The 27554-nt window shown below is 34.3% G+C and overlaps 1 protein-coding gene across 36 annotated transcripts in view; it reads left to right on the forward strand.

Annotated features, from left to right (window-relative positions):
• The window catches only part of LOC135222911 (protein nervous wreck-like), a 342896-nt gene that overhangs the window by 218038 nt on the left and 97304 nt on the right, over positions 1 to 27554 (forward strand). For all 36 annotated transcript variants that reach the window (XR_010316383.1, XM_064261335.1, XM_064261308.1 and 33 more), the window contains exon 4: positions 26259 to 26344. Coding sequence is in view for 35 of the 36 variants with exons in the window: in XM_064261335.1 (XP_064117405.1) it covers positions 26259 to 26344 (86 nt within the window). In the remaining variant the exon portion in view is untranslated. The remainder of the gene's footprint in view (positions 1 to 26258; positions 26345 to 27554) is intronic.

Raw genomic sequence — 27554 nt, forward strand, 5'->3', positions numbered from 1 at the left:
CGTGTAATTTACAAGGATGATTAAAACTCATTCAATTAGGCTTCCTTCTATAGAGCTACTGGTTTCCAAGAAATGAAAACTATTCATAATAATAACCTTTATATCAGCTAATATAATGTTATTTCTGTTTTTTTTTACTGACGCCATCAAAGTTATCTGCCTTATAAAACAGCAAATACTGAAAATATTCATTTTTTTTATTCTGAATTTCATTAAAGTTTATGAAAATATACATAAAAAAAAAATAAATAAATAACAAAAAACGACTCATTCACAACGGCGACCCCATATGAAAATAGGTTAAAGCTGGGATGAAGAAGAAGAAATAACAAAAAACAAACAGGCATACAAGCGAAAAACATTTAACGCCGGCATCCTTACGCGTTGATCCTCTTCCCAGCATTGAGTTTCTAAGCTATAATCTTTTCACCCTTCTATTTTTACTCTCTTCACACCTGACGAAGCTTCTCCGGGCGACGGGCATCTTCTCAGCATCTTTTGAGTCAGCTATGATAATCTTGACACTCGCAAGGTGTCAAGAGGTAACAAGCTTTCAGTGACAATATGCGTTTTGAAGAAAGGCTGTAGCATACCGTCCTTAACCGGTGGGTCTCTGCACTTTCTTGCTTATTATAATTTGGCGTGAGTTGTCAAATATATACACAACACAAACACCCACACACACACACACACACACACACACACACACACACACATATATATATATATATAGATATATATATATATATATATATATATATATATACATATATAGTATATATATATATATATATATATATATATACCATATATAAATACCATAACGTGATTGTAAAAAATACTTGATCAGTAGACCATCATCAGCCGTGGGGCGGAACTCCCGTCATATAAGAATTTTTTAATACACATCTTACATAAGTGTGGACTTTTATTACTTCAGTATATTACAATCACGTTATTGGTAATTTATAATTATAAGATAATAAATATTATATATATATTAATATATTATAGTTATTTATTTATTTATATAATAAGAATTAATTTGATTATGAATTTATATTATAATATATATGAGTATATATTTGACAACTCACGCCAAATTATAATAAGCAGGAAAGTGCAGAGACCCACCGGTTAAGGACGGTATGCTACAGCCTTTCTTCAAAACTTAATTTTATTGTCACTGAAAGCTTTTGTTACCTCTTGACACCTTGCTATATATTATATATTATATATATATATATATAGATATATATATACATATATATATATATATATATATATATATATATATATATATATATATATATATATATATATAGAGAGAGAGAGAGAGAGAGAAGAAGAGAGAGAGAGAGAGAGAGAGAGAGAGAGACTGATATATGAGCAATGTGGAGGATTTTGAAGAACTAAGGAATTACTACATAATTGCCGAAAGTGATAAAAAAAATATGAGTGAAGCATTCGTCAGTTAGCAGAAAGGAGGGTGCCTAGTTTAGTACGAAAATTGGGCCGTACTGAGGATGCTGATGTCTCCATTGCTGTTGAATACTTTTGCAGATGGAGGGGCGCGAAAAGTCAGAGTAAGGACAATAAACGTAGGAACAAATCTTTAACATAAGCAAAAGAGTGAAGATTGACTGTGACCAAACTCGATCTTTTTTGTCACGAGGGTCGAGGTGTGGTCAAAAGCCGACAACTTGCCCTGTCTGCCACATCTTCGATGTCGGTGTAGGCCTAGTTGCCCCATTAATTTCCTTTGGGAATCATGAACCGAAAGTCACAAGTGCCTTTAACGATAATCTTTTCAAGGTTACTGAAGAGGAAGATATTTTCTGTTTCTGCCTTGAACGCTGATGATTTGATAAAGATTTTTAACCGCCAATAACTCCAATTTGAAATAAACAACACGGATTGTTCTGGGCATTTGTATAGATATCTGTTTTTCTCAAATTAGGACATGTACTAACAAAGCAGTTTGTTTTACATATAGTGACTTTTAGAGAGCAATCTTGTACTTCTTTAGTTATTGCTGATCAAAGGTGATCATCACTTTTTTTTTTTTTATTTAAAACTGAGGAGAAATGTAAAACATTTAGAATAAAAAGGCGAAGATTCAAACAATTTCTAAGCAATGTAAATGATCTATTCTAATATATTGGACTCTCGTTTCTCCTTATCATAATAATTATACTTTAAAACAATCAACATTAGATTCTGTATATTAACCAGAAACTCGTTATTTCTAGAGTCAAGCTATCAAATAGCGCCTCCTTTTTCCTTAAGACGTGTTCTATCAGAGTAATAAGTCTGGCACCGCTCGTATATGGGTCTAATGCAGCTTCAATCTTCAAGCTGGAGCAGCCAAAGTACAGTGACCACGCTTGATAGTGTTTGATGGAGGAAGAAGTTGAGAGTAACAAGGGTACGGTTATAAGAGCAGGAGCACGAGCAAGGTTATAAGGGTAAATGAAACCAGGATGACGGACGAGTAATTGGTACTATGGGCGGTGAGAAAATGTAGATGACAGAAAACTTTCTTTAGGGGAAAAGACTTCTGTAAATATATATATATATATATATATATATATATATATATATATATAATATATATATATAGATATATATATATGTAAAATATATATAATATATATATATTAGATATATATATATATATATATATATACTATCATATATATTTATATAGATATATTATATATGTAAATATATATATATATATATATATATATATATATATATATATATATATATATACATATGTGTGTGTGTGTGTGTGTGTGTGTGTGTGTGTGGGCGGGTCGGCGGGAGGCTGGCGTTTATAATATTTACCTAACCCTGAAGCACTCAATACATGTATACTTTCACGTCTGCATAGCTTTTTCAAACTAATGCAAAGCAAACTGAGCTAATCATAACCCATACATAAACTAGCAGTATTTTTAATCAGATGCGCATCTATATGGGATATATTACAATAATAATATGCATACATAATGAACGAAGCACTCTAGAATATTCTGGAAATGAACACCAACTTTTGTAAACAGCAATCAAATAAAACACATTTCACGTAAATTCCATCAGAGATGTTAGTTGTAATGCGGGAGTTAGGCATACGCAAGGCACGCGCGGCATAGTAATAACTAATAAAATAAAATAATAATAATAATAATAATAATAAGAATAATAATAATAATTGCCAGTGGAAAATTGTACCCATAATCATAGGAAAACACTATGGCACGATCCAAAGGATCTTGAAAAGGGAAATCTGGAAAAACTAGAGGCCGAAGTAGCTCCAGGACTCATGCAGAAGAAGTGTGATCCTAGAAACGGCGCACATAGTAAGAAAAGTGACGGACTCCTAAGGGAGGGCAGGATGCAAACCGGAACCCCACACTATAAATACCACCCAGTCGAATTGGAGGACTGTGATAAAAAAAAAATAAAAAAAATAATAATAATAGGAACACTTTTTCACGATTCCAATATCCTGAAAAGGAATCTGAAAAAAAACTAGAGGCTGAAGTAGCTCCAGGACTAATGCAAATGAGTGTGATCCTGGAAACAGCGAAACATAGTTAGAAAAGTGAATAGCTCCTAAGGATGTGCAGTATGCAACCCGGAACCCCACACTATAAACACACCCAGTCGCATTGGAGGACTGTGATAAAAAAAAAAATTCATTAAAAATAATAATAATAATAATAAAGTACTCATTGTTATGAAAGAGAAAATCAATCTTCATTAGTAAAAAAGTATAGTAATATAAAAAATATGAACTATATAGCCTAGTTAATCAGCATGTCAGCTGACAGAGAGAGAGAAGAGAGAAGAGAGAGAGAAGAGAAGAGGCGCCTGTGACGGCGACAGAAATGTTCGTTTCCCTGCAATTACATGAACGCTCCCTAGTAATGGATTTCCCGATCGGGACATATTTAGCCTAATGGCCAGAACCAATTCGCCAATGTCCTTCACGCAGCGATGATTAATTGCGCATTTCGGAGTCCATAAAAAATAGTATGTTTATTTTTTATTTACTTATTATTTATTTGTTTCTTTGCGTGTGGCAATTCCAACAGAAATATATTTGATAGGGAGAATGAGCAATGAGTATATTATATATATATATATATATATATATATATATATATATATATATCTATTTTTATATATATATATATATATATATTAGATATATATATATATATATATATATATATTATATAATATATATATATATATACATACATATATGTATATACACGCACACAATAGACACAAACACACACCACTACACACACACACACACACACAAAACACACACATATATATATATATATATATATATATATATATATATATATATATATATATATATACGTATATATATATATATATATATATATATATAGATATATCATATATATATATATATATAGATATATATATATATATATATATATATTCAGAGCTCTCAGTTGTTGTAGAACAACATACATAAACACACATATATCAAGAGAGAGAGAGAAAGAGAGTATATCGTTGCCAGAAGCACGATTATGGCTAACTTTACCCGTAAATAAAATAAAAACTGCTGTGGCTAGAGGGCTGCAGTCTGGTATATTTGATGATCTGAGGGCGGACAGCAGAAGTCCGGATGGACAGACAAAGCCGGCATAATAGTTTTCTTTTCAGAAAACTAAAAAGTAAGAAAGAAAGGAAAAACAATCTTCACGAATCGGTCTACAACATTCTGAAAACCAATGGCAGCACAGACAAACGCACGCACACATACACATTGACAGTGACTATCCGAAAATCCAACAATTTATGACAATAACGATCGTACAAACGACTCGTTACTTAACAAGAACCGTGCCTAAAGTTTTTTCACACTGGAGTGACATTCCAGTCATAAATGTGAACTTTTATACGATTACAGACACGGTTGGATTAATAATAATTCCCTTAGGAGAATGGGAGTGCGTAACAAATAAATGACTATCCCAAAAGCAGATTTACACCCTTCGTTTTTTCTCATACGATTAGGTGGCTGCTGAGAAAAATATAACAGCTATACCTGTGACTGTTACATACGTTCTCGCAAATGCATATATATATCGATATATATATATATATATATATATATATATATATATATATATATATATATATATATATATATATATATATATATGCATAAAACGAGAGAGAGAGAGTAAAGGATCGTGCGTCGAAAGGCCTAACAAACACTGTTGTTTCACTTTTCTTTCGTGGCATTTGCCTTTATTTATACATTCATCACGTTCCAAATCTTTGTGAATCAGTTACATATACATACATACATACATACATACATACATACATACATACATACACATATACACACACAAAAGATAGCTAGATACATTTAGAAATATTGAAATGAGAGAAAAGCAGTTTCATTTAACGCGATGATTAAAATTTGTAACACACAAGGAATAGATTTTATCATTTAGACCTCAATCAGATAAAATATGAATTCGAATGGGTGTGGCCACATGGCGATTCACTACCAGTTCATCTGCTTGCTTTGAAAGAGGTCCATTTGGGTCAGGCAATTCTATTACTCGATTCTCTTCCGTACACGTAAAAGAGAACGGTTTTCAATTTGCTTGACAATCAGAGTGAGATGCAGTTGGAGTCATTATTTAAGAGAACAAAGCCAAATCAACAATTGCTGGTAGTTGCTATAGTTCAAGTTCACCATTTTCGATATAGGAACTTTCTACATTCCTATCCTCAACACCTTGTCTAACCTCTCTCTCTCTCTCTCTCTCTCTCTCTCTCTCTCTCTCTCTCTCTCTCTCTCTCTCTCTCTCTCTGCATTGCTCCCCTCAACACCCTTCCAAATGTTTTCAGCTCTATTTCTCTCTCTTTCAAATGTGCAGTTTATCATCAAATAATTTTTTTTGTTTTTTTTACAGCAACACTAGTACCTTTTCAACAATGCTCTTGCGTAAAAACTAAACTGGGCTGCCTACAAATGCATAAATTTCTTTGTTCATGAAAATTATGGTAGTCTGTCATTATTAACCTTCGATTATGTCAAAAGACACTGTTATTATTTCCCTACTTCCTTTTCTTCTCGGATTTTGGTAAAAATCTGGTATGTTTGAAGATTTTCCCAATTTTTTTTATTACCTTAACCTATCTCTTAAAGTCCCAGGCATATTTAAAAGTCAACATTTGCAAGCATTTGCGGTACAGTGACGTGAAGGACTATGGACCAGTACCAGCAGTCTGTCCCTTGTTTCAAAATTGGGGAAAAGACTTCCCGGCTTAAATAACGGTTTTCATGCCCTATATATATTGCCTTAACATTCCTGACATTTTTCATCAACAGCCTACGACTACATTCATTTGGTGTATTTGTATTGCACTTTTCCTCTTATCTTATACATTTTTGTTTAAACATTTGGCATTTTAACCTGGGGAAACTTGCGAATTAAGCTTATGGCCTTTGTTGGTAAACCACAAGCATACGTGACCGTGCCGAATAATAATAATAATAATAATAATAATAATAATAATAATAATAATAATATAATAATAATAATAATAATAATGTCTCTACGTCCAAGTGCTCTTTAAGGGTAAAACCGAATATGCAAATGTGTTTCTCCGGAGGTTTTGAATTTTCTGCAACAGAAACCAATATTTTCATTTTCCCGGAGGGCACGATCATGCAAAAATTCCTAGTTTCAAATCAACGGTGAACACCAGCGGGAATAGAACGATTGCAATTCAGAAAAAAAGGGATCACTTAGGGTTTTGTTTAGACAAGGCAGGAAGCATAAATAATGAATCGCCGATAAAATAAAATAAAAATGTCTACACTGCCATGTATGAATTATTAACAAGAGCATGTGAGAGTTATTAATTAAATTTCGAAGTCTTCACAAACATATAATTTTATAGCTAATATGCTCATGGAAAATGAAAATACCTAAGCAGTGGTTAGCTGTAGTTCCGCTAACCTGATCGCAAAATCTGTAAAATTACTCGATTTTGTCTCTACGCATTATACATATATATATAAATATATATATATAATAATATATATATATATATATATATATATACTAATAAAATTATTATATAATATTAATTAATATTTATATATATATATATATATTATATATATATGATGTCACTAAAAATATTACGACAACATTACAATGTCATTGATTGTGATCTATCCTGTCATGTAATGCTATTCTTTACTTTGTTGTGGATAACGATTATAAGAAAATCCAACTACTGATAGAATGATAACATGGGAAGTGGAACTTTAAATATAAAAGACTACAACTATATCACAATCGTTGATGAATCCGCATAACGGTTAGGTAGCACGGGTAAGTTTCCGTAGATGTCATCATAAAACAATCTTCTGTCATCTATAATAATCTTCCATCACCCACTCAACTCCACACATATGGAGTCAATCTCTCTCTCTCCTCTCTCTCTCTCTCTCTCTCTCTCTCTCAAACATACATTATTATATAATAATATACAATATATACAAAATATATACACAAATAAATATTTGTGTGAATGTATGTATGTGTATGTAAAAGATATATACATACATACATAGAACATTTTCTGCTCAAAATTAATTTTTCTTTCATTTCTCAAAATATTTGAATAACTCGTGTTACACTCTGTATATATATATATATATATATATATATATATATATATATATATAATATATATATATATATATATATATATATATATATATATATATATATATATATATATATATAATATATATATATATATATATATATATATATATATGTGTGTGTGTGTATGTACTATGTATGTATTTGCCTTTAAAGACTTTAGAAGCTATGAAAACGTTCAAAGCAATCTGCTCTCTCTCTCTCTCTCTCTCTCTCTCTCTCTCTCTCTAAGAAATATAAAAACAATCTGTTTTTCACGAAAGGTAAAAGGAAAATTGGTAAAATAACTCTCCAGCAACTTTAAAACCATTTTCGAACAAATACAACCCGGCTTTAGTGAACAATCATAACAGTTGCATTTTTTCGGAGAATGCATCAACATCATACGATTTCTTTTAAGTGAATGATCCTAAAGCTGCTTCTTAGTTCCTACAGTTTCGGTATGAAAAAGGGAAACAGAGAGACCGTAAAAATTTCGTTCATTTCTTTTCAGTAATAGAAAGCAACGGTGTTTATTACTAGCTGCTATTTTTAGTGATCGAACTTCCCCATAATCAGTCATTATAAAAACCTCATTCGTTCTCTTTTCTCTCTTTGCTCTCTCAATCGGTTCCTCATCCCTTCGTTCCTTCTCTCTTTCTACCTTCCACCCTCCTCTCCTTTCCTCTGCCTTTTTCCGTCTATATTTCCCAGCTCGGAAAAACACGCACCTATAGCAATAAACTAGAAATGCGGGGAACTAGACCGCATTCTAGCGAGCTTTTCCTTTTCCTTCTTCTTCGTCGTCTTCTTCTTCTTCTTTTACTCTCTAAATTTGGCCCTGGGCCCAAAGCCTCCCACACACTTGACCTAGTTGTAGGAGGTGAAGGCGCCTTGCCACTCCAGCACTATCACTTTAAAGCAAATCATTACGGGATGGGGGGCGGGGTGGGGGACCCGCCCCCGCCCTACGCCGAACTAATGCTGGACGAGGAAACAAAACGCGACGTTTATGTTCTGGTGCAGAACTGAAAATCTGGTTAGTTTGTACATCGGAAAATCTGGTCGGTTTGAACACCAGAAAAAACTGTGCACCTTATCAATTTTACATATTCTGTTCAACTTATAGTCTGTATAATCTGCGAAGTTTGTACACATGAAAATGAGTTCAGCTTATAAGCTGTATGGCATGTTCAGTTTCTAGAGTAAAATCTCTTCAGCTTTTAATCTGTATAACTGTCTGGTCGGTTCAGTCTGCCCAGTCGAAAGTGTTCAGTTTTGAGGGAACGGTAAATATCTTCAGTTTGAAAAAAAAAATACAATTCGCTTTTAAAAAGAGGCGGCAGGGTTTTTAAGCTTAGTAAATTCAGCTTACAATAAAATCGAAAACCTACCCAGTTTACGAAGAATACGTAAATCTGTATTTTTCAACGAAACTGTAACACTTCTTTACGCACTGAATTCGAGGTAACAGAACTATTTTCTTAAAATATAATTATCTGAAAATTTGTTCAAATTATAAAGAAAATATATCTGTTAAGTTTGCGCATGAATGAAAACCAGTCTTTGACGATTTTTTCTTTGACGATTTTTTAAAAGTCTGTTTGGGTTATGGAACTGGAATTCATTTTAGTTAATATAGAAATCTGATAACTTTATCATTTCGGAAATCCATTTTGTGGAAAATTGTAAAATGATCAATTCAGTTTGTAACAGGACTCAAATATCGGCAACAATTTCTCAAATCTATTCAGTTGAGAGAGAGAGAGAGAGAGAGAGAGAGAGAGAGAGAGAGAGAGAGAGCTAATAATTTCCCATTTGTAATCTAAAATTTCATGACCATGTGCAACCGGCATATCTTTCCCATGACCTTTTCAAACGCTACCATGAAAATAGTTCGACCGGGCACGGAAGCGGCAGATATGCGGTAAACAGAGAGAGAGAGAGAGAGAGAGAGAGGAGAGAGAGCACCAGGAATATGAAATGTAGCAACGTCCGATGCCTCTGTCATCTGCATTAGCCATAGTTGGAGGAAAGGAGATGCCATCCTTCAGCACGGGACAAAAGAGACGGAAATCATATAAGCTTTACTTGCTGAGGTCCAATGGGGCTTTTCGGAGTCACAGACTATGCATAGTATTTCCCTTAGAAAATTAAATAAAAATTTATTACAAAGGAAAAACGACTTTCATACACATAACTACACAAAGAAATCTCTGGTTATACATATATGTATAAACTTGTATATAGTCAGAAACCTCTAGCTACAATAAACATACGTATATACTACAAACAAATGGTTCGGGGATCTAAGGCAACTAACTCACAATCTAGTTAATCATTTGGTCTAGCAAATTATTAAAATTCATTGTCGTTTCAACACTTCTCACAACAAAGCCAACATAACTGAGACATGTAATAAATGAAATAAACTTATTTTTCATTTAGTACAACTACGAGTAATATCACAATTCTAAACAAAGACAACGACAATTCGTTGTTACCTTTACACCCAAAGTGCAAGTTCTTAAAAATACTTATGAAATGTCATTTAGTGCGGGGGCCAGATGTACAACTTTAACACTGGCGTGTATAAAAAGAAATTTCCTTATGCCAAGGGCATAAAGAACTAGACCGACCTTGCTCCTTGCTAGCCACGGAGGCTGCATGAATGCCAGATTCCTTCGTCTTCTGAAGACATTTTCCAGTGAAAAGATATTACTAGGCATACGCCAGTATATAGTATTGCTTCCTCTATATATATCCTGAGAAACTCGTAAAATTAGATATGGCTGTTATATAAATTCCAGAGCTTCGTGGATTATATATATATATATATATTATATATAGATATATATATATATATATAAAGAAAATATATATATATATATATATATATATATATATATAGAGGTGCATCGTAGACGTTTAAAAGGCGTTGGCTGATTGTGACCTACAGACAGTAGAGCGGGATGATTCCCTCAACGGCCTAAGAGTTGAGCTTTTGACAATCGGAAGGTCGACTGAAGGTCGTTGTCTGGAAGGTCTCACGTGACGAAATAGCATCCCATTATTTTATTTAAAATTGCGGTGCTTTCTTTCAGGTTTTATCATAAAAAAAACACCAATAACAGTATCCAAGAGAGAGGAGCTTGTCATGACAAGTCACTAACATACTACACCGTAACCTTATACACTGTGTCCAGCTGTGTCTTTGGCTAGTAAAATCCACCATCGTCTCTTGAACATTTAGCACTCCTGTTAAGCTTCCTGATAAATACCCATTCAATCCATAGCTTTATATGCTGCTCATTTCAAGCCAAGTGCCAACCCCAGGACCCAGTGGAAAATAATAAAACACACCTTTTAATTTCATAGAGGGAGATACCGTTAAATATTCTTTAAGGTGTAACGGTTGCGAAAGTTTTAGGAGAAAACAGAGCAATTGCTCGGTAAACAAGCCATTTAAGAAGAAAAACAGAATAATAATAATAAAAAAAAAGTTTGACAGTTTTTTAGTTTGGTTGACATCCAAGTTAAGTTAAGTATATCTTAGTTTAACCAGACCACTGCGCTGATTAACAGCTCTCTAAGGGCTGGCCCGGGGATTAGATACTTTTACGTGGCTAGGAACCAGTTGGTTACCTAGCAACGGGACCTACAGTTTATTGTGGAATCCGAACCACACTATATCGAGAAATGAATTTCTATCACCAGAAATAAATTCCTCTGATTCCGCGTTGGCAGAGCAGGAAATCGAACTTCGGACCACCGGATTGGCAGCCGAGGTTGACATGCAAGACTTTCTCTTCGATTAGACAAACAAAAATTATATAATATATATATATGTATGTGTGTGATATATAGAGCACACACACACGTATATTATGTACATAATTTTGTTTGTCTAATCGAAGAGAAAGTCTTGGATGTCAACAAAACTAAAAACTGTCAAACTTTTTTATTATTATTATTATTATGTTTTTTCTTAAATGGCTTGTTTACCGAGAAATTGCTCTGTTTTCTCCTAAAACTTTCGCAACCGTTACACCTTAAAGAATATTTAACGGTATCTCCCTCTATGAAATTAAAAGGTGTGTTTTATTATTTTCCACTGGGCCTTTGGCACTTGGCTTGAAATGAGCAGCATATAAAAGCTATGGATTGAATGGGTATTTATCAGGAAGCTTAACAGGAGTGCTAAATGTTCAAGAGACGATGGTGGATTTTACTAGCCAAAGACACAGCTGGACACAGTGTATAAGGTTACGGTGTAGTATGTTAGTGACTTGTCATGACAAGCTCCTCTCTCTTGGATACTGTTATTGGTGTTTTTTTTATGATAAAACCTGAAAGAAAGCACCGCAATTTTAAATAAAATAATGGGTGCTATTTCGTCACGTGAGACCTTCCAGACAACGACCTTCAGTCGACCTTCAGATTATCAAAAGCTCAACTCTTAAGCCGTTGAGGGAATCATCCCGCTCTACTGTCTGTAGGTCACAATCATCCAACGCCTTTTAAACGTCTACGATGTACCTTGGCTTCATAAATTACCCTTTTACGCCCTAACTCAAAATATTAGTGTTCCTCAAAAAAAGGGACTGAAGGCATAAAAAAAGAAGGGAAACATTATCTAAACAGCACAATGTACTTCATCAGCGAAGGACTGGAACAGCTTTTGTATAATACGTACGAAACACTGTTCCAGAAAGCAAAGAAGCTATTTTCCTAGGATTAACAAATGTTATATACTCGTGTGTATATATAATTATATACACACACACACACGCATATATATATATATATATATATATATATATATATATATATATATATATATATATATACGTATAACCTAACAGGGGTATCCGGCTCTCGGCAAGTGTTAATGACCTGATACCTAATTTACTGATTAGGGTAACTGAGGCTCGATGGGTTTTAACGAGGCGTGTCCATCGAACTTGGGTTGAGTCAAATTGAGATGAATATAAAATTTAAGCCACAGGCCAAGCACTGGGACCTATGAGGTCATTCAGCACTGAAATGTAAATTGACAGTAAAAGGTTTGAAAGGTGTAACAGGAAGAAAACCTCAAAGCAGTTGCACTATGAATCAAGTACTAGGAGAGGGTGGAATGTAAGATGAAGAAAGAGTATATGAAAGGAGGCACAGTAAAAGGAACGAAAGTGGTTGCAGCTAGGGGTCGAAGGCAGGCTGCAAAGAACCTTCAGTAATGTCTACAGTACACCGCACGAGGTCCACTGGCGGAACTAACCCCCCTACGGGACCATCGAACTTGGGTCCTCTCGCTTGGTTTGCGAAACTGATCCTGGAGACGTAACTTGATTGCGTCACCTAAAACAGCAGAGGGAGAAAATGTGGAAGAAAAAAGAGGCTGGAAACATACTGGTGCTAAACTCCTAAGGAGGCGATAACAACTGCCTACTGAATCATGCAGAGTTATAAAGAGTCAGGGGAAAAAAGAATCGAGGTGAGAGTTCCAATTCTAAGTAAGAGAAAGAAAGAAAAAGTTACAGAGGATCGGTGATTTCCACAGGGGTAACGTCATGGGTGTTACGAGGCCACAGGAGAAGAGGAGGGACACTTCTTGGCTTCACTGGAACAGTAGCCGAAATCGATTAGTTGAGAGAGAGAGAGAGAGAGAGAGAGAGAGAGGTACCCGGTGCCAATGAGAAATAGGATTAAGAAAAGTAGAAAGTAAATTCACTTGTCGGACAAATTGCCCTTGATTCAATCCTGTCAAGGAGAGAGACGAATGATGATGTATCTCGCAGTGGGACTGGAAAGGTCGGTCTTAGTAATTCTTATTTACGAAAACTCTAATAAAAAAAAAACGAGCTTTTAATTTTTAATACTTGCAAATAGCATAATCTGAAGCATAAGGATAGTAAATTAAAATAAAAAAAAGAGTATTCAACCAGTCCATTTTCCAAGAGGAAGGTACGTGTAAATATGACCTACAATTCTCAAAAGCTATCGCTTTACGAAACAGTTCATCATGGAATCCAAAGGACTGAGTGGGAATAAGACCAGGGCAAGATGCACTGAGAAAATTTACAGATGTAAAGGACCCAAGATATTTATAATTACCAAATTTGGGAGGACATGATTAAAGAGAACTACGGTAAAAGTTATAGAGTACTTGATATTGCACATAGAAGTGCAAACATTAAAAGACAAATTTTTCTCTATGCAATTATATATATCTATCTATATATATATATATATATATATAATATATATATATATATATATATTATATATAATAATATATACAGGAGACAGAGGAAGGCGACGGCCAGTAGGACACATCAGCATGAAGGTGGACTATTAGAAACGTTGCAATTCATTACATTCTTTATTTCCTACGTTTCGTAATATCATTATTACATCTTCAGGGAATCTGTTAAACAATAAATAAAATTAATTTAAATTACTTAAAATTACTTTGTAAAATATATATAGAAAGAAGTCATTTCCAAGTCAATAGGCCAAGCGAACAATGCATACGAACTGCCTATCCTGGAGTCATTATTTATAAACAACTGGTTCCCACGTTAAATACCCAGACCTCCTCCACACAACTGTACCTGAGCTAAATTTTATTTGTTCTGTCATTCTGTCTCTTGCCTTCTCGGCACAAGGTTGGTTAGCGGTCTTTGGTCTTTTTATTTTTATTTTTTTTGTTTTCGTTTCTGTAGGTTTTTAATTGTGTTGTGCAATTTACAAATGTTGAATTTTAGAGTAATTTTTAAAGTAATTTTTAAGTAATTTTAAATTAATTTTATTTATTGTTTAACAGATTCCCTGAAGATGTAATAATGATATTACGAAAACGTAGGAAATAAAGAATGTAATGAATTGCAACGTTTCTAATAGTCCACCTTCATGCTGATATAATTTTATATTATATATATACATATATATATATATATATAATACTATATAATATATATATATATATATATATAAATATATATATACATATATATATATATTACACACACATATATACATACATATGAAATATTTTTTTTTATCACACCGTGATTTATATACATTCATTAAGCTACGAATGTCTTTTAATATCGAATTATTCGCGCTACTTCGGAATATCCCGAAGGGGAATTATCACAAAAGGGAATTTTTTTTAAGTGATAAATGGAATGGTACCGAAGTGCCTCGAAGTCACGACACAGTTGAAAAGTTACTGTGTCCGGAGCCAGCTGAAATAAAAAGTATTTACACACTTGATTTCATACGGTATCATCTGTTGACCTTAATCTCCCAGTTGTTTGCTCTGGTCGAATTAGTGAATTCCAGCACGTCCCTTCTTCAGAGAGAGAGAGAGAGAGAGAGAGAGAGAGAGAGAGAGAGAGGTATTATAGATAACATTAAATACTTTTAAAGTGCTGATCTTTCATAATTTAGAAATCTCTTTCCTTTTTCAGATGTATGAGTAAATGTAATAGTGCAACGAAAAAATACTTAACTTCCAAATAAGTATTACGTATGTGTGTTCATATACTTAAAATACACAGATAAATAGTATATATATTATATATATATATATATATATATATATATATATATATATATATATATATATATATATATATATATATATAAATATATATATATATATATATATATATATATATATATATATATATATATATATATACTATATATATATATATATATATAATATATATATATATATATATATATACATATTATATTTAATTTTGGGCGTTTATACTGAAATCCCGCTTTCTCTGTTAGATCACATGATTCAAATCGCTAAGTCTTCCTCTGAAAAATTACGTGTTTTTGTTCAAATGCCGTAGATTCTTTCTTTGTCCCGGTTTTTCAAGTTTTAATTAATCTTTCTTTGCCCCCGTCTTTCAAGTTTTAAGTCATCTTTCATTCGTCCAGCCTTGGGACATTGCTTTCTCAGTAGGGTGCTTCATCTTTAGTTTTTCTCGTTGCCAGGACTGAATCAAAGGCAATTCGTATCAATGACCCTGCGTTGCATCTTTTCTTGATCCTCTATCTCTTTTTTTATCGCCTGTCGACGGGAGAATTCTTCCACTTGTCAGGACGGACTTCTAACACCCGTCCGAAAACATGTTCCCTTGTTTACACTATGGAAATCAATAAATCTGGGGCAAACAATTCAGCAGCTGTTTCTTTCAATTGCTGTCAATCTCTGCCATTCTCCCCACGCTTCTGTTTTCCCTGACTTGAAACCTTTCAACCTTTAAAAGGCAACAGAATCGCGTTTGTGGCTTTAAAATTTGCACCGGTTCTTTAGCCTTCATATTTCTGTGCTGACCTTCAGTCAGGCTGAATTTCTCTTGGCAAAGAAGTGCCCATCCCCTAGAGGAAACTCTCGCTCCAGATTCAACACTTAAAACTTTTATCCGTATGAGAGAAATTGCCAAAAGAGCGATCACAGATATGCTCTACGAACCGGAATTACCTTCCAAGGTAGCTCTCTCTCTCTCTCTCTCTCTCTCTCTCTCTCTCTCTCTCTCTCAACACAATGAGATCTAATAGCCGATGTCTCGTTCCCTCGTACAATGAAAAAAAAAGTTATGGTATAGTCTCCCTCAGCCTCCAACAAACATGAATTCAAAGCGTAAATAGTGATTACTTTTTTCACTTAAGCCTTAAAAATAATTCCATTAGAACACGTATTTTTTAAAAATTATAACTTTTCACTATGGTTAGCATTTGCCATAACAGTAAATTGCAAATCGTAGCCTCTGTATTGACTACTTTTATCATTTGGAGATTTAGTACTAATAAAATATACGAGTGAAAACTTGCTGCGTTAAAAGAAAGTTCTACAGGTAAAGAGAAAGTCTATGTGCGCTGATCATACTGTAAACTTAGTGTGAGAAGAACCATCAGAGAGTGGTGCAAGGATTAAAATATTTGCAAAACGAGAAACCTGACACTGAATGAGAGTATGAGTAAGATTTTGGAAATAAATGATACCTTGGCTGATATGTAAAGGATGACAGAAAACTGAAAAGTTGACATCTTCGAGCAATATTTGAGATTAAACAACATGCTCCTAATTAAACTGAATAAAACGCTTAGTAAAACAACAGGAGCTGCGAAGGAGCAAACGAAGAAATTTCAGATTTTGAAGAGAATCCAAATATTCATGAGTTATAACTTAATTAAGAAGGGCCTTGTCGGGAAAGAAGAGAAAGACGGCTACTGACAAAATAAGCAGCTCTCTCTCTCTCTCTCTCTCTCTCTCTCTCAAAAGATCTTTTAATGATCTCAACGTCTCCTGAGACCCAAAGTCTAGAAAACCATCAAGAAGTTCAACGTCTCCATTGAATCCACATTGTACAGACTTTTTCTTTCTCTTTTTACTTTCATTTTAGACAAAGCTGTCTGGGGAGTCCCTTATCCGCGATTTTTCGGAACGCTGCAGACTGGCAAACAGGCTTAAATACAGAAATGCAGTAAGAATATAACTAACAATAAGAGAATGGCAGAGACATTACAACCATACAGAGTGCTCACCATTTCAATTTAACGTAGGAACCCCAAACAACTGTCAATTAATCCACAAATGCCATTATTAATAAAATTCATCAGCATATCAAAACAGTCGAAACAAATGCTCTAACAAAAGTCACCTCTTTAACCTTCGCCATTTGGATGGGATAGAGCAGAACCAGTTTCCTGAGTGATCGGACGGGAAAGGAGAGAAAAATAGATATGAAGATCTGGTTACACACGCAGCCTCTTCACAGAAACTGAATAGGCCTTATCACTTCCATGGATCCCCAGCCCCACCCGACCCTACAACAATAACTATGGGGGATAATTGCCTCCCTCTGTCTCTTGTCGTCAGTTCAGCAAAGGAATGTCTTCAATAACACGTGAAAATAATCTCTCTCTCCCTTTCTCTCTCCGAGTTTCTCTAGTCTTTGGTATCCTTAAAGATCTCCACGTCTCGGGTCTCGAAACACCATCATCAGTGAGTTTAACGTCTGCGGAGAATCACAATGTGCAGACTTTTCTTCTTCTTTTTCATTTTAACCAAGGCTGCCTGGGAAGTCATTTTTCTGCGAACTTTTAAGAAGCGCTACAGTCATAAATTAGATTACATAAAGACACTGCAGTCCTTTACAGAGCAGATATCGCACACATGCATGCATAACGAGAATATAAGAACGTGGTTAACTCATTGATTGGAAGTTATGTGGCGTTACTATACCAAGGAGACTGTGGCTACAATGAAGTTAACAGTAGTACAATTAAGTTAGCAGTAAGAAAATACATTTGAATTTCATCAAGTGACGCCGTCAATACAACAATCAAAACTGTAGTTGCCTAAATAAGTTATAAAAAAAAATCTATGTAGTAGCCTACTTACGTTTATCTGCTCCGCTCACACTACCGCTAAGTTTGAACAGGATGGAATAGAACCAGTTACCCGCATGAGCTTACAGGAAAGAAAAAAAAAATAGTAGGAGAGAAACTGTAAGTAGATCTTATGATGAAAAGAACGAGCAATCTTCGGTCACCGTGAAACTTCTGTTACACATCCTCTGTTACAATTGTTCCTATAATTCCCCCCAAAACGTTGGTTGGTTCTTTTCGGTCTCCCGAAACCTTCATCCCTTTCATTGCACCCTAGCTATTCCATCTCGTCACTCTCCTGTAATAATCATTCTTCCACTGATATTCATCGTGTTTTTTAATCCCTCTAAATCCCGTTCCCTTATGATCTTCATTCCTCCCGGAGTGACCTCAAACCGTCTCGAGTCTTCTTGGCCCCCACGCAACGTGCCGTGAATAAGTAGTTGCCCTGCGTCGGCCAACTTGACTTCGGCTTCAAGACTCGAAGATCATTAAATCCGCCTTGGGTTATCGACTCAAATCCAACGTTTCTGATCAGTGGCTTAAAAGTAGTGTTGAATATAAAATTTAGGCCAAAGGCCAAGCACTGGAACCTATGACATCATTCAGGGCTGGAATGGAAATTGGCAGTATATATATGAAAGGTTTGAAAGGTGTAACAGGCGGGAAACCTCAAAGCAGTTGCAATACGAAACAATTGTTAGGAGACAGTGGAAAGTCAATATGAAAGAAAGAGAATATGAAAGGAGGTACAGTAACAGGAACGAAAGTGGTCAGTGGCATATCCAAGCCTCGTTACTACACACCAGTGATGCTCTTATCACTGAAATTAGTAATTTAGTAAACTTAAGTTTAACCTTCGAAATTAAAATCCCCTCTAAGCTTTCCTAAAAAATATGAAGAATGACAAAAGACGCAAAGAAATCACTCGCTTTTCCAAGAGATGCTAACCCTTCGAGAAATATAAACGGGACTTATTCTTTATTGAGCGAGAGCTTTGAAGGATGACTGGGATTCTTAAGAAATCCCCTGCTACTCTAGGAAGTGATTAAATAAAACTATTTAAATTCCTCTCTGCTCCTCCGTGACCCAACAGTAATGTCCAGCGTACCCTCTATTCCAGAATGATTCAATTCAACGACATAACATTCCACTCCAAAATGTCTAATATCTAAATTTCTACCATGAATAGATGCCAACAGACCTAGTCTTCACAGAAGATCCAAGTAAAACTAAATACCAATGAAATATCACAACCAAATCAATAAGAAATAATTAGCACCTAACTGAAAAATCAGAAGTGCAGCTAACCTTATATGATATTTCATATCTAATTTAAAAGACTTACCCAGAATCTGCACAATTTTTTTTTCTTAAATCCACTGACCTAATTACCATTCAGAAATATTAGTGCAGTCAAAAAAGAAAAAAATTAAAATCGGTTACAAAGGCAAGAATGTCCTCTTATATCTTGCACTGACTTAACGTTAACGTCCATATCAATCTTCGAAAGCTAAATAGCTTAAAAGTATTTGAAACTCTTTACAAAAGAGAAATGCAACAAAACTTATATTATGAGGCAAATAATTTTATGCTTTTAACTTCAGCTATTTCAGAAGGATGAACGGTGATAACAAAAATAACTTTTCCAAGTGATATCCTTACCAGGCTTGACGGCAGAGCACATTGATTAAATCAATCTTTCTCTCTCTCTCTCTCTCTATCTATCTATCTATCTATCTATCTATCTATCTATCTGTCTATCTATCTATCTACCTATCTATCAGGCGTGCATCCACACATAAATTCACATTTACACGTTCATGACTGTGAAAAAGTTTGTGTGTAAGAACGAGAGAGAATCCCCCATAATTTCTGACCAATTTTACCTATATATACTTTAACAACAGGACCCAATCTGTTTGTCTGTCTGTCTGTGTCTCCTGTGTGTTTTTACGTCCCTTCCTATACTATAACTTATATTTCTTCAACGCGTGAATGTTCCCGTTTTGAAAATAAAAATTCTAATAGCCTTTCAGCAAATATTCAAAGAGAGTATCCCTAATCAATCTCTCTCTCTCTCTCTCTCTCTCTCTCTCTCTCTCTCTCTCTCTCTCTCCTCGAACATCTTTCCTCCGGGCGAGGACATAATTTCCGAGCAGGTAAAATCGAGGGATTTGACCCCCATTACCAATCCTTCCGTCAACAAGTTCGGTTCTTGGAAATCTTCTGTAATTAGGAAAATGTCGTTTACAATAATTAAGGTTACGCCCTTCCACCTGACTTTCTCGGCAAGAGCTTCGACGTTTTATTGCTTCTTATTTCAGTTTGTTTACTCTAAGGTAAACTTTTTATGAACCATATACGTAGATTTTATAATGAATATCGTAAGTGTAAGTGTAATTATGATTATATATATAGATATATATAGATATATATATATATATATATATATATATATATATAGAATTTATCTATATATATATATATATACATATATATATATATATATATATAGAAATTTTTATATATATATATATATATATTATATATATATATTTATATATATATATATAATATATATATATGATAAATAACTTGATCACGATATAAAACGTGATGGCTATATTCATATCTTATGTTCTTTTCTCCACTCAATGTCTGAACACTTTTTGTGAATTCATGTTGTTACCAATACAAAGTGTATTGTTTTTCCAATTAACTTGTGCCTTTGACCAATGTGTTTGACTGCTCTTAAATCCTTAATCTAGCCTTCGGGATTTTGCTAATTTTGCAGTGTCCGTTTGTATATGCCTCTTTGTTCCTAAAACAAAATGTATTGTTTTCTGACTAAATTACCTGTGACCAAGTGTGGGTGGCTGCTTTTAAATCTTTAATCTAGCTCACGGGCGTTTTTTAGTTTCTTTAAAGTGACCTGGACCTTTTGTTAATTCTGTAATGTCCATTTATATATGCTTACCAGTACTGTGTTTCTCACTAGTATTCTGATTAGTCTTGCCTTTAGTATAGGGTCGTTTTCATTTCCCTCCTGTGGTATTACCTTTATATATATATATATATATATATATATATATATATATATATATATATATATGTGTGTGTGTGTGTGTGTGTGTGTGTGTGTGTGGTGTGTGTGTGTGTGTGTGTGTGGAAGATGGAGTAATGAATTCTAACATGGACTGCATAAGAGCGCCATTTTTTTTTTTTTATTCTGTAGAGGTTAGAGAGCAAATTGAATGGATGAAGATAGGATGAGAGAAGACTTGAGAAAAAGGCTTTCATTGTCTATGGAAGCCAAAATGGGAATATATGAAGCGATTATTAATTCATTTCTCCTCATGGAAGTGGATTGATGCAGTTTGAGAACTTGCATATTTCATGTGGTGTAAAGGGAGCGGCAAAGGTGAGAAATAAGGAGATGCATAAGGAAGCGGTAAAAAGGTTAGAATAGAACTGAGGATAATAGGCCAATGAACAGTGTATAACTCAAACTCAAAAGTTGGGAAGGAGAGAAGATCCTCGAAAGTCCTTAATATATGGCGTGAAGGAGGAATTGTAAAAGATGCAATGTGTGTAAGGGGTTAAGTGAATTACTGATGATACTTCTGTGTTAGAGTAAGATGTAACCAACGTACTAGTTCAACTTTTTCTGCGCGGGGATTTCATCCATGATTTACCAGTTAAAGCAAGCCTGTGGAAGTGGCCACTGTTGTACTTTTATTTTCCTGGAGCCCTATCGTGTTGATCATTTATTATCATTGATACATAACATTGTGCATTATAATGTCTATATTAAGTAACATACTCCTTACATACATCATTGTTTTGGGAAATAATCCATCACATCTCTTAAATATTCTATGGGCATTCGCTCAGTTCGTGAAAAACATGGAAAGTACGACATGGAAATGCAAGTATTTTCTATGTTGTTTACGAACTGAGCGAACGCCTACAAAATATCTGAAAGATGTGATGGACCATTTTCCAACACAAGGTCTGGAGATTTCTGTTGCAAATAATAACAAGTAAAAACGGCGCCGAAGTTTCTTCGGAATAATTGAGTTTTCTGTACGTGCGTCTGGCACGTTTAGCAGTGCCACACGCACGTTCATGGGTAACTTTAACCTTAAATAAAATTAAAACTACTATGGCTAGAGGGCTGCAATTTGGAGGGCCTGATGATTGGAGGGTGGACGATCAATATGCCAATTTGCAGCCCTCTAACCTCAGTAGTTTTTCAGATCTGATGGCGAACAGAAAAAGTGCGGACGGACAGTTTTTTTTTTTTAACAGAAAACTTAAACCATACCCTGCAATGGTTTCTTTGCCTACTACTACGTTCAAATATGAACTTTGTTTGAATATACATAAACATTCATTAATTTCAATTATTTCTATTTCCTGTGACATCAAATATTGCAATTTCAATACACTGTACTCAAATTTCATTTGATACAAGTCTAATCATTATTTTTCTCATTCTTCCTGCCTTTATTTTCCTCTGCCTTTATTTTATTTTCTTTTTTTAAAGAGAGGAGCCTAAGATTTCCTTTCGCAGCTACATCTCCATTTTTATCCACTTTTACCTTTATTATTTTTTCCTCTTGAAGCCGTCCACATTCAAATACAAAATATCTAAAAAATATTTTATTTTCATTTCACAGGCCTGGAGACATTTGTATGTATTTTTAAGATATATTTATTGCGCCATAACTATGTGTTTCTGTCACTATTCCCAAAAAGAATTTATACGTATAAAAATACATACGTACATACATAAGTACATGTTTATATATATATATAATATTATAATATATATAGATATATATATATATATATATTATATATTATATATATATATATATATTCATTTGTTGTATAATACACACTTATATATATTATATTTACATATATACATGTGAGTGTGTGTGTGTGTAAGATGTATAGTTTATAAATAAAATCATACTTAGTTCAGCATATTATATACTGAATAAACAAACACATGCTTAAACCGTTTATACAGACTATATCTTGCCTACAGTTTACACAAATCTAAACATTTCAAAATCATTATTCAAACGCTAGTAACAGTAAATGAACCACTTATCTCGTCCTTTGCTTCGTTAAGCGTACACTCGAAATCTCTTTTGTCGAAATCTTTTCGGCATTAATGAGAGAGAGAGAGAGAGAGAGAGAGAGGAGAGAGAGAGAGAGAGAGAGAGAGAGAGATATCCCTTATTTCTAATTTCTAAAACTGCAAGATATTAAGTCTAATTACTTCTATAAAGAACTAACCCGCTCATAGAAGTGGCCTCATCTTTCGGTAATTATTTCTATCTATACCAAGTCGTTTATTTTATCTTTAGCTTTGAGAGCACATAATAAATGTAAGTATCTACATCTTGAAATAAAATTTAATATATATACAGAACTAACAGGCTGAGTTTCTTCCCAATTCTACCATTTTCTATCAGGTTTTATTAAATATATATATATAAATGATATATATATAATATATATAGATATATATATATATATATGTATATATGTATGTATGTATGTCTGTGTGCTTGTGTATGTATATATCTTTATTAATACCTGATAGAATATTAGAATTGGAAAAAAGAAAGAAAGTCAGGACTTGTTAGCTCTGTATATATATCACCATTTTATTTATTTATTTTTATATCATACTTATACATAATATATCCATCCTATATTGATATAGACACAAGTATACTTATATATATCACATTTTATTTAAAATACTTATATATCATACCATACATACATGTATCTATCCCATCCATGTATATAGACACAAATATATGTATATACATATATATATATATATATATATATATATATATATATATATATATATATATATTTGGATATATATACCTACATAACATATAAACATACTTGCACACATAAACATGATGAGAAAGGAGACACTGGCCACTGTCACATTCATACTGTGCAGCCGGTGAAGCGTCAGGTCAGCTAATTAAAACTAACTGCTTGCGCGGTGGTAGTCAGCTTTTATACTGCCAGGATTATATTTCAAATAAAGAAAGTGTTAGGCGTTTCACTGGCAATCACTTCCAGTATTTAGAAAAGGTTTTTATTATCCGAGGAATAAAAATGCCCTGTGTCCGAATATCATCGGTTTCCACCATTTCTGTGAGTTGAGTTCCAGCACTCATAAGGCAAATGATTGCACGGTTTGAGGCTAGAGTTATAGTTTAACCAACACACGCATCTGACCTTGAAGTTCTAGTGATTTTAATTTTGAATTATCATTTTATTTTTTGAGGTTTAAGTGATTAAAATTTTTCATTATTTTTTGGAGGTTTAAGTGATTTTAATTTTTCATTATTTTATTTGCAAAATTTCCCCCGTCTGAGAGACAATAATGTGAAGTGCGCTACATTTCCGGAGCAAAGACTTTAAGTGTTCAAACATGTGAAGGTTTTAGTCTTTGGTATTATAAATGCTTAGGTCTTTCCTCTAAGTGCAAAGGCTTATATATTCCATTAATAAGGCAAATACTCATTGCATCCCGTAAGAAGTGGATTTCAATTCTGTTGTTAAGGCTTCTTCACTTCACGGTGACATTTCCTGCTATCGCACTATTGATATCACCGTCCTACATAGAAACTAGTTTTAAACTTAAGCTATATGTACCTACTATATTATAGCTGGTTCACTTAAGGTAGTTCTTGGATGAGCTGTATGCTTAAGAGACGTTTGTTTGGCGGCCGCTGATTGGCTGGTACCGGGAGGTAGGCAGCTCCCGACCAATCAGCGCCCGCCAAACAACGTCTCGAAGGTATAAGGCCCACCCAAGAATCTACTTTAAGTGAACCAGCTATAGATCAGCTTCACTTGAAGAGATGGAGATTCAGTCTTTTTCAATTTCTACAAGTAGAAAAATGTAAGATGCACATGAAACTTCTGGTTATTATAGATTAAAGTCATAATTCAGAATTTATACGCCTAATTAGCTTCCTTTGATGTGAATTCTCTTCGAAGAGCCATCACATAAACACTCGATGTGGACCTCGTATTCTTGAATACAACTCAGGGATATTATAGTATATCCACTGAGGTGATGATCACTCGTGTTATTTTTACTTCCGCCAAGATGGTTATATTTTTGGTCCCAACTGTTTGATTTTCAGGAAATTTTATCGGAGGTGGACCCAGTGACTAGCAAAAGACGGTGAAGTCTAGTGAGAAATCGCAGTGCAACTTTGGAGAGAGAGAGAGAGAGAGAGAGAGAGAGAGAGAGAGAGAGAGAGACGGGGTGGGGGGGGGGGGAGGGGGGGTGGTGGCGCCTAGGGGACTTTTGTGTTTGGACTCAGCCTTGGTGGAGGTTCACGGTCTCCAAAGGTTTTTGATGATTTATGCAAACGTTTGCGCCGCAACACTGAATCCCTTTACCTAACTCTATCAGATTTTATGTAAGTAAAAAGACGAAAAGGAGGGGAGGCGGAGTTGGACGTAAACTTTAAAAAAGTGATAGATTTACTTCCTAGAAGCTGGCAGAACTCAAGCAATCAGAAGCAGCTGGTGAATTCCAAGGTGTCGCCATACAGTACTTTTCCACTCTTTACCAGGATGCACACCTCACACAAACAAGCTATACACAAACACACATAGCAACTGATGGCATGAAATTTACCTTAAAAAGAAATCTGTCCTCAAAGAATGAGTGAAGAACTTAGGTCTGAATTATTTTGGATGCTAAATTATTTGTGTATCTTGGAAGGAAACCTTCTCGTATACGTGTTGCATTAAAAAATTACGGCTGCTGCCGATGTAGCCATAATTTTTAATGAGACATGGATTCGAAATGGAATATTCCATTTTTACTTTCGCACCGAACGGAAACATCGAAATTAAGATTACCCAAACGATTCGTCCATTCTGCGCCTGCAATTATAAACCATTTCCTATTTTTCTTTAGCACGTTTAACTCAATGACTGATATTCTAATTACTCAAAACGATTCATCAATTTGCCCGTCTCTCGAACACTACTAACAGCCACTTCTTTTGTCTCCCGCAGGCACTGTGCAAAATCGCAGCCAACTACCAGAACAGGAAAATTGCATGCGTTCCGGACATCAGACTGGAAGATGGGTCCGAGGCATGGTAAGTCATTTCGCCAGGAAAAACAAATGGCAAACAAATATATGCTAAGGGTATTAACCTGAAAGGAGGTAAACATTGCTTGCATGTGCAATCGTCCTTCTGATTGGTTGGTTTCAAGCTCATTTGTCTGATTTCAAACCTACTGTTTTATTTTTTTTTTACCGAATGGTGGAGGAAAATCCTTCTATTTGCTTGCTTGATAAGCATCAATAAATAAATAGACAGTATCCCGTATCTATACAATCACGCAGTCTGATGATTGTGAGTGTGTGTGTGTGTGTGTGAGTGCACTATTTATTTTTTCAGTCGAAAAAACAAAAACACATAAATAGCAAGTATTATGTAACGAGTAACCAAACGTTAGTGAAACTCGCAAGAGACCCTGAAGAAATGGGGCAGGGCAAACCATGAAAATTCACTGATTAAAAATAATTAGAAGACTCCTTTTTTTACCTGAAGGAAAATATTTTTTGCATATAAGAGAGAAACAGTTCCATAAAGATGGTAATTTCATGGACATTCTCTCTCTCTCTCTCTCTCTCTCTCTCTCTCTCTACTCTTTCTCTCCCCTCCAAAAAAAAAAAAATAATAACAAAATATAAACAGAGCACAGAGCAAAAACCAATACCCACCTGAAACATATCCTTGCTGTCTGACGCAATAAATGATCTTTGATGTCTAGTATATGTTCCAGATATTTTAGGTTCAGTAAAAGAACTTATTTAAATACAAATCTACATGTTTACGAGTTGAAAGTAACTACTTAGTACTGTTACCTTACACAATAACGGCTATGAAAGGTCACAGGTGGAAAAACCACTTTAATAACACTGAAAAATATTATATTGCAACAATAATGAATTGAAAATAGTGAGACGAAAATAAAACGTGATAAAATCATAAAACAATCGGAAAAAATTATATAAAACACAAGAGCCGGGGTCATAGAAGGTGGAAAAAGAAGAAAATCCAAAGTAACGACAAGGAAATAACAGAAAACGGGAAATAAAGAACATAGTTGGGAAACCAACTGACACTGCAATGGCCGCAGAAGACGCCACTCAGACTAGTCTGAGTCTCAAGATTCCTCGCTACGACTACGATTGCTGCATGATCGAACTTTATTAGGACGAGGAAACATGACGCAAAAAGCAAACAAACAAACAAAAAAACACTTCAGATAGCTTTAGAACTGAACTTAATGTAGAAT

The sequence above is a fragment of the Macrobrachium nipponense genome, chromosome 8 (assembly GCF_015104395.2).
Source record: "Macrobrachium nipponense isolate FS-2020 chromosome 8, ASM1510439v2, whole genome shotgun sequence".
Lineage (NCBI taxonomy): Eukaryota > Metazoa > Arthropoda > Malacostraca > Decapoda > Palaemonidae > Macrobrachium > Macrobrachium nipponense.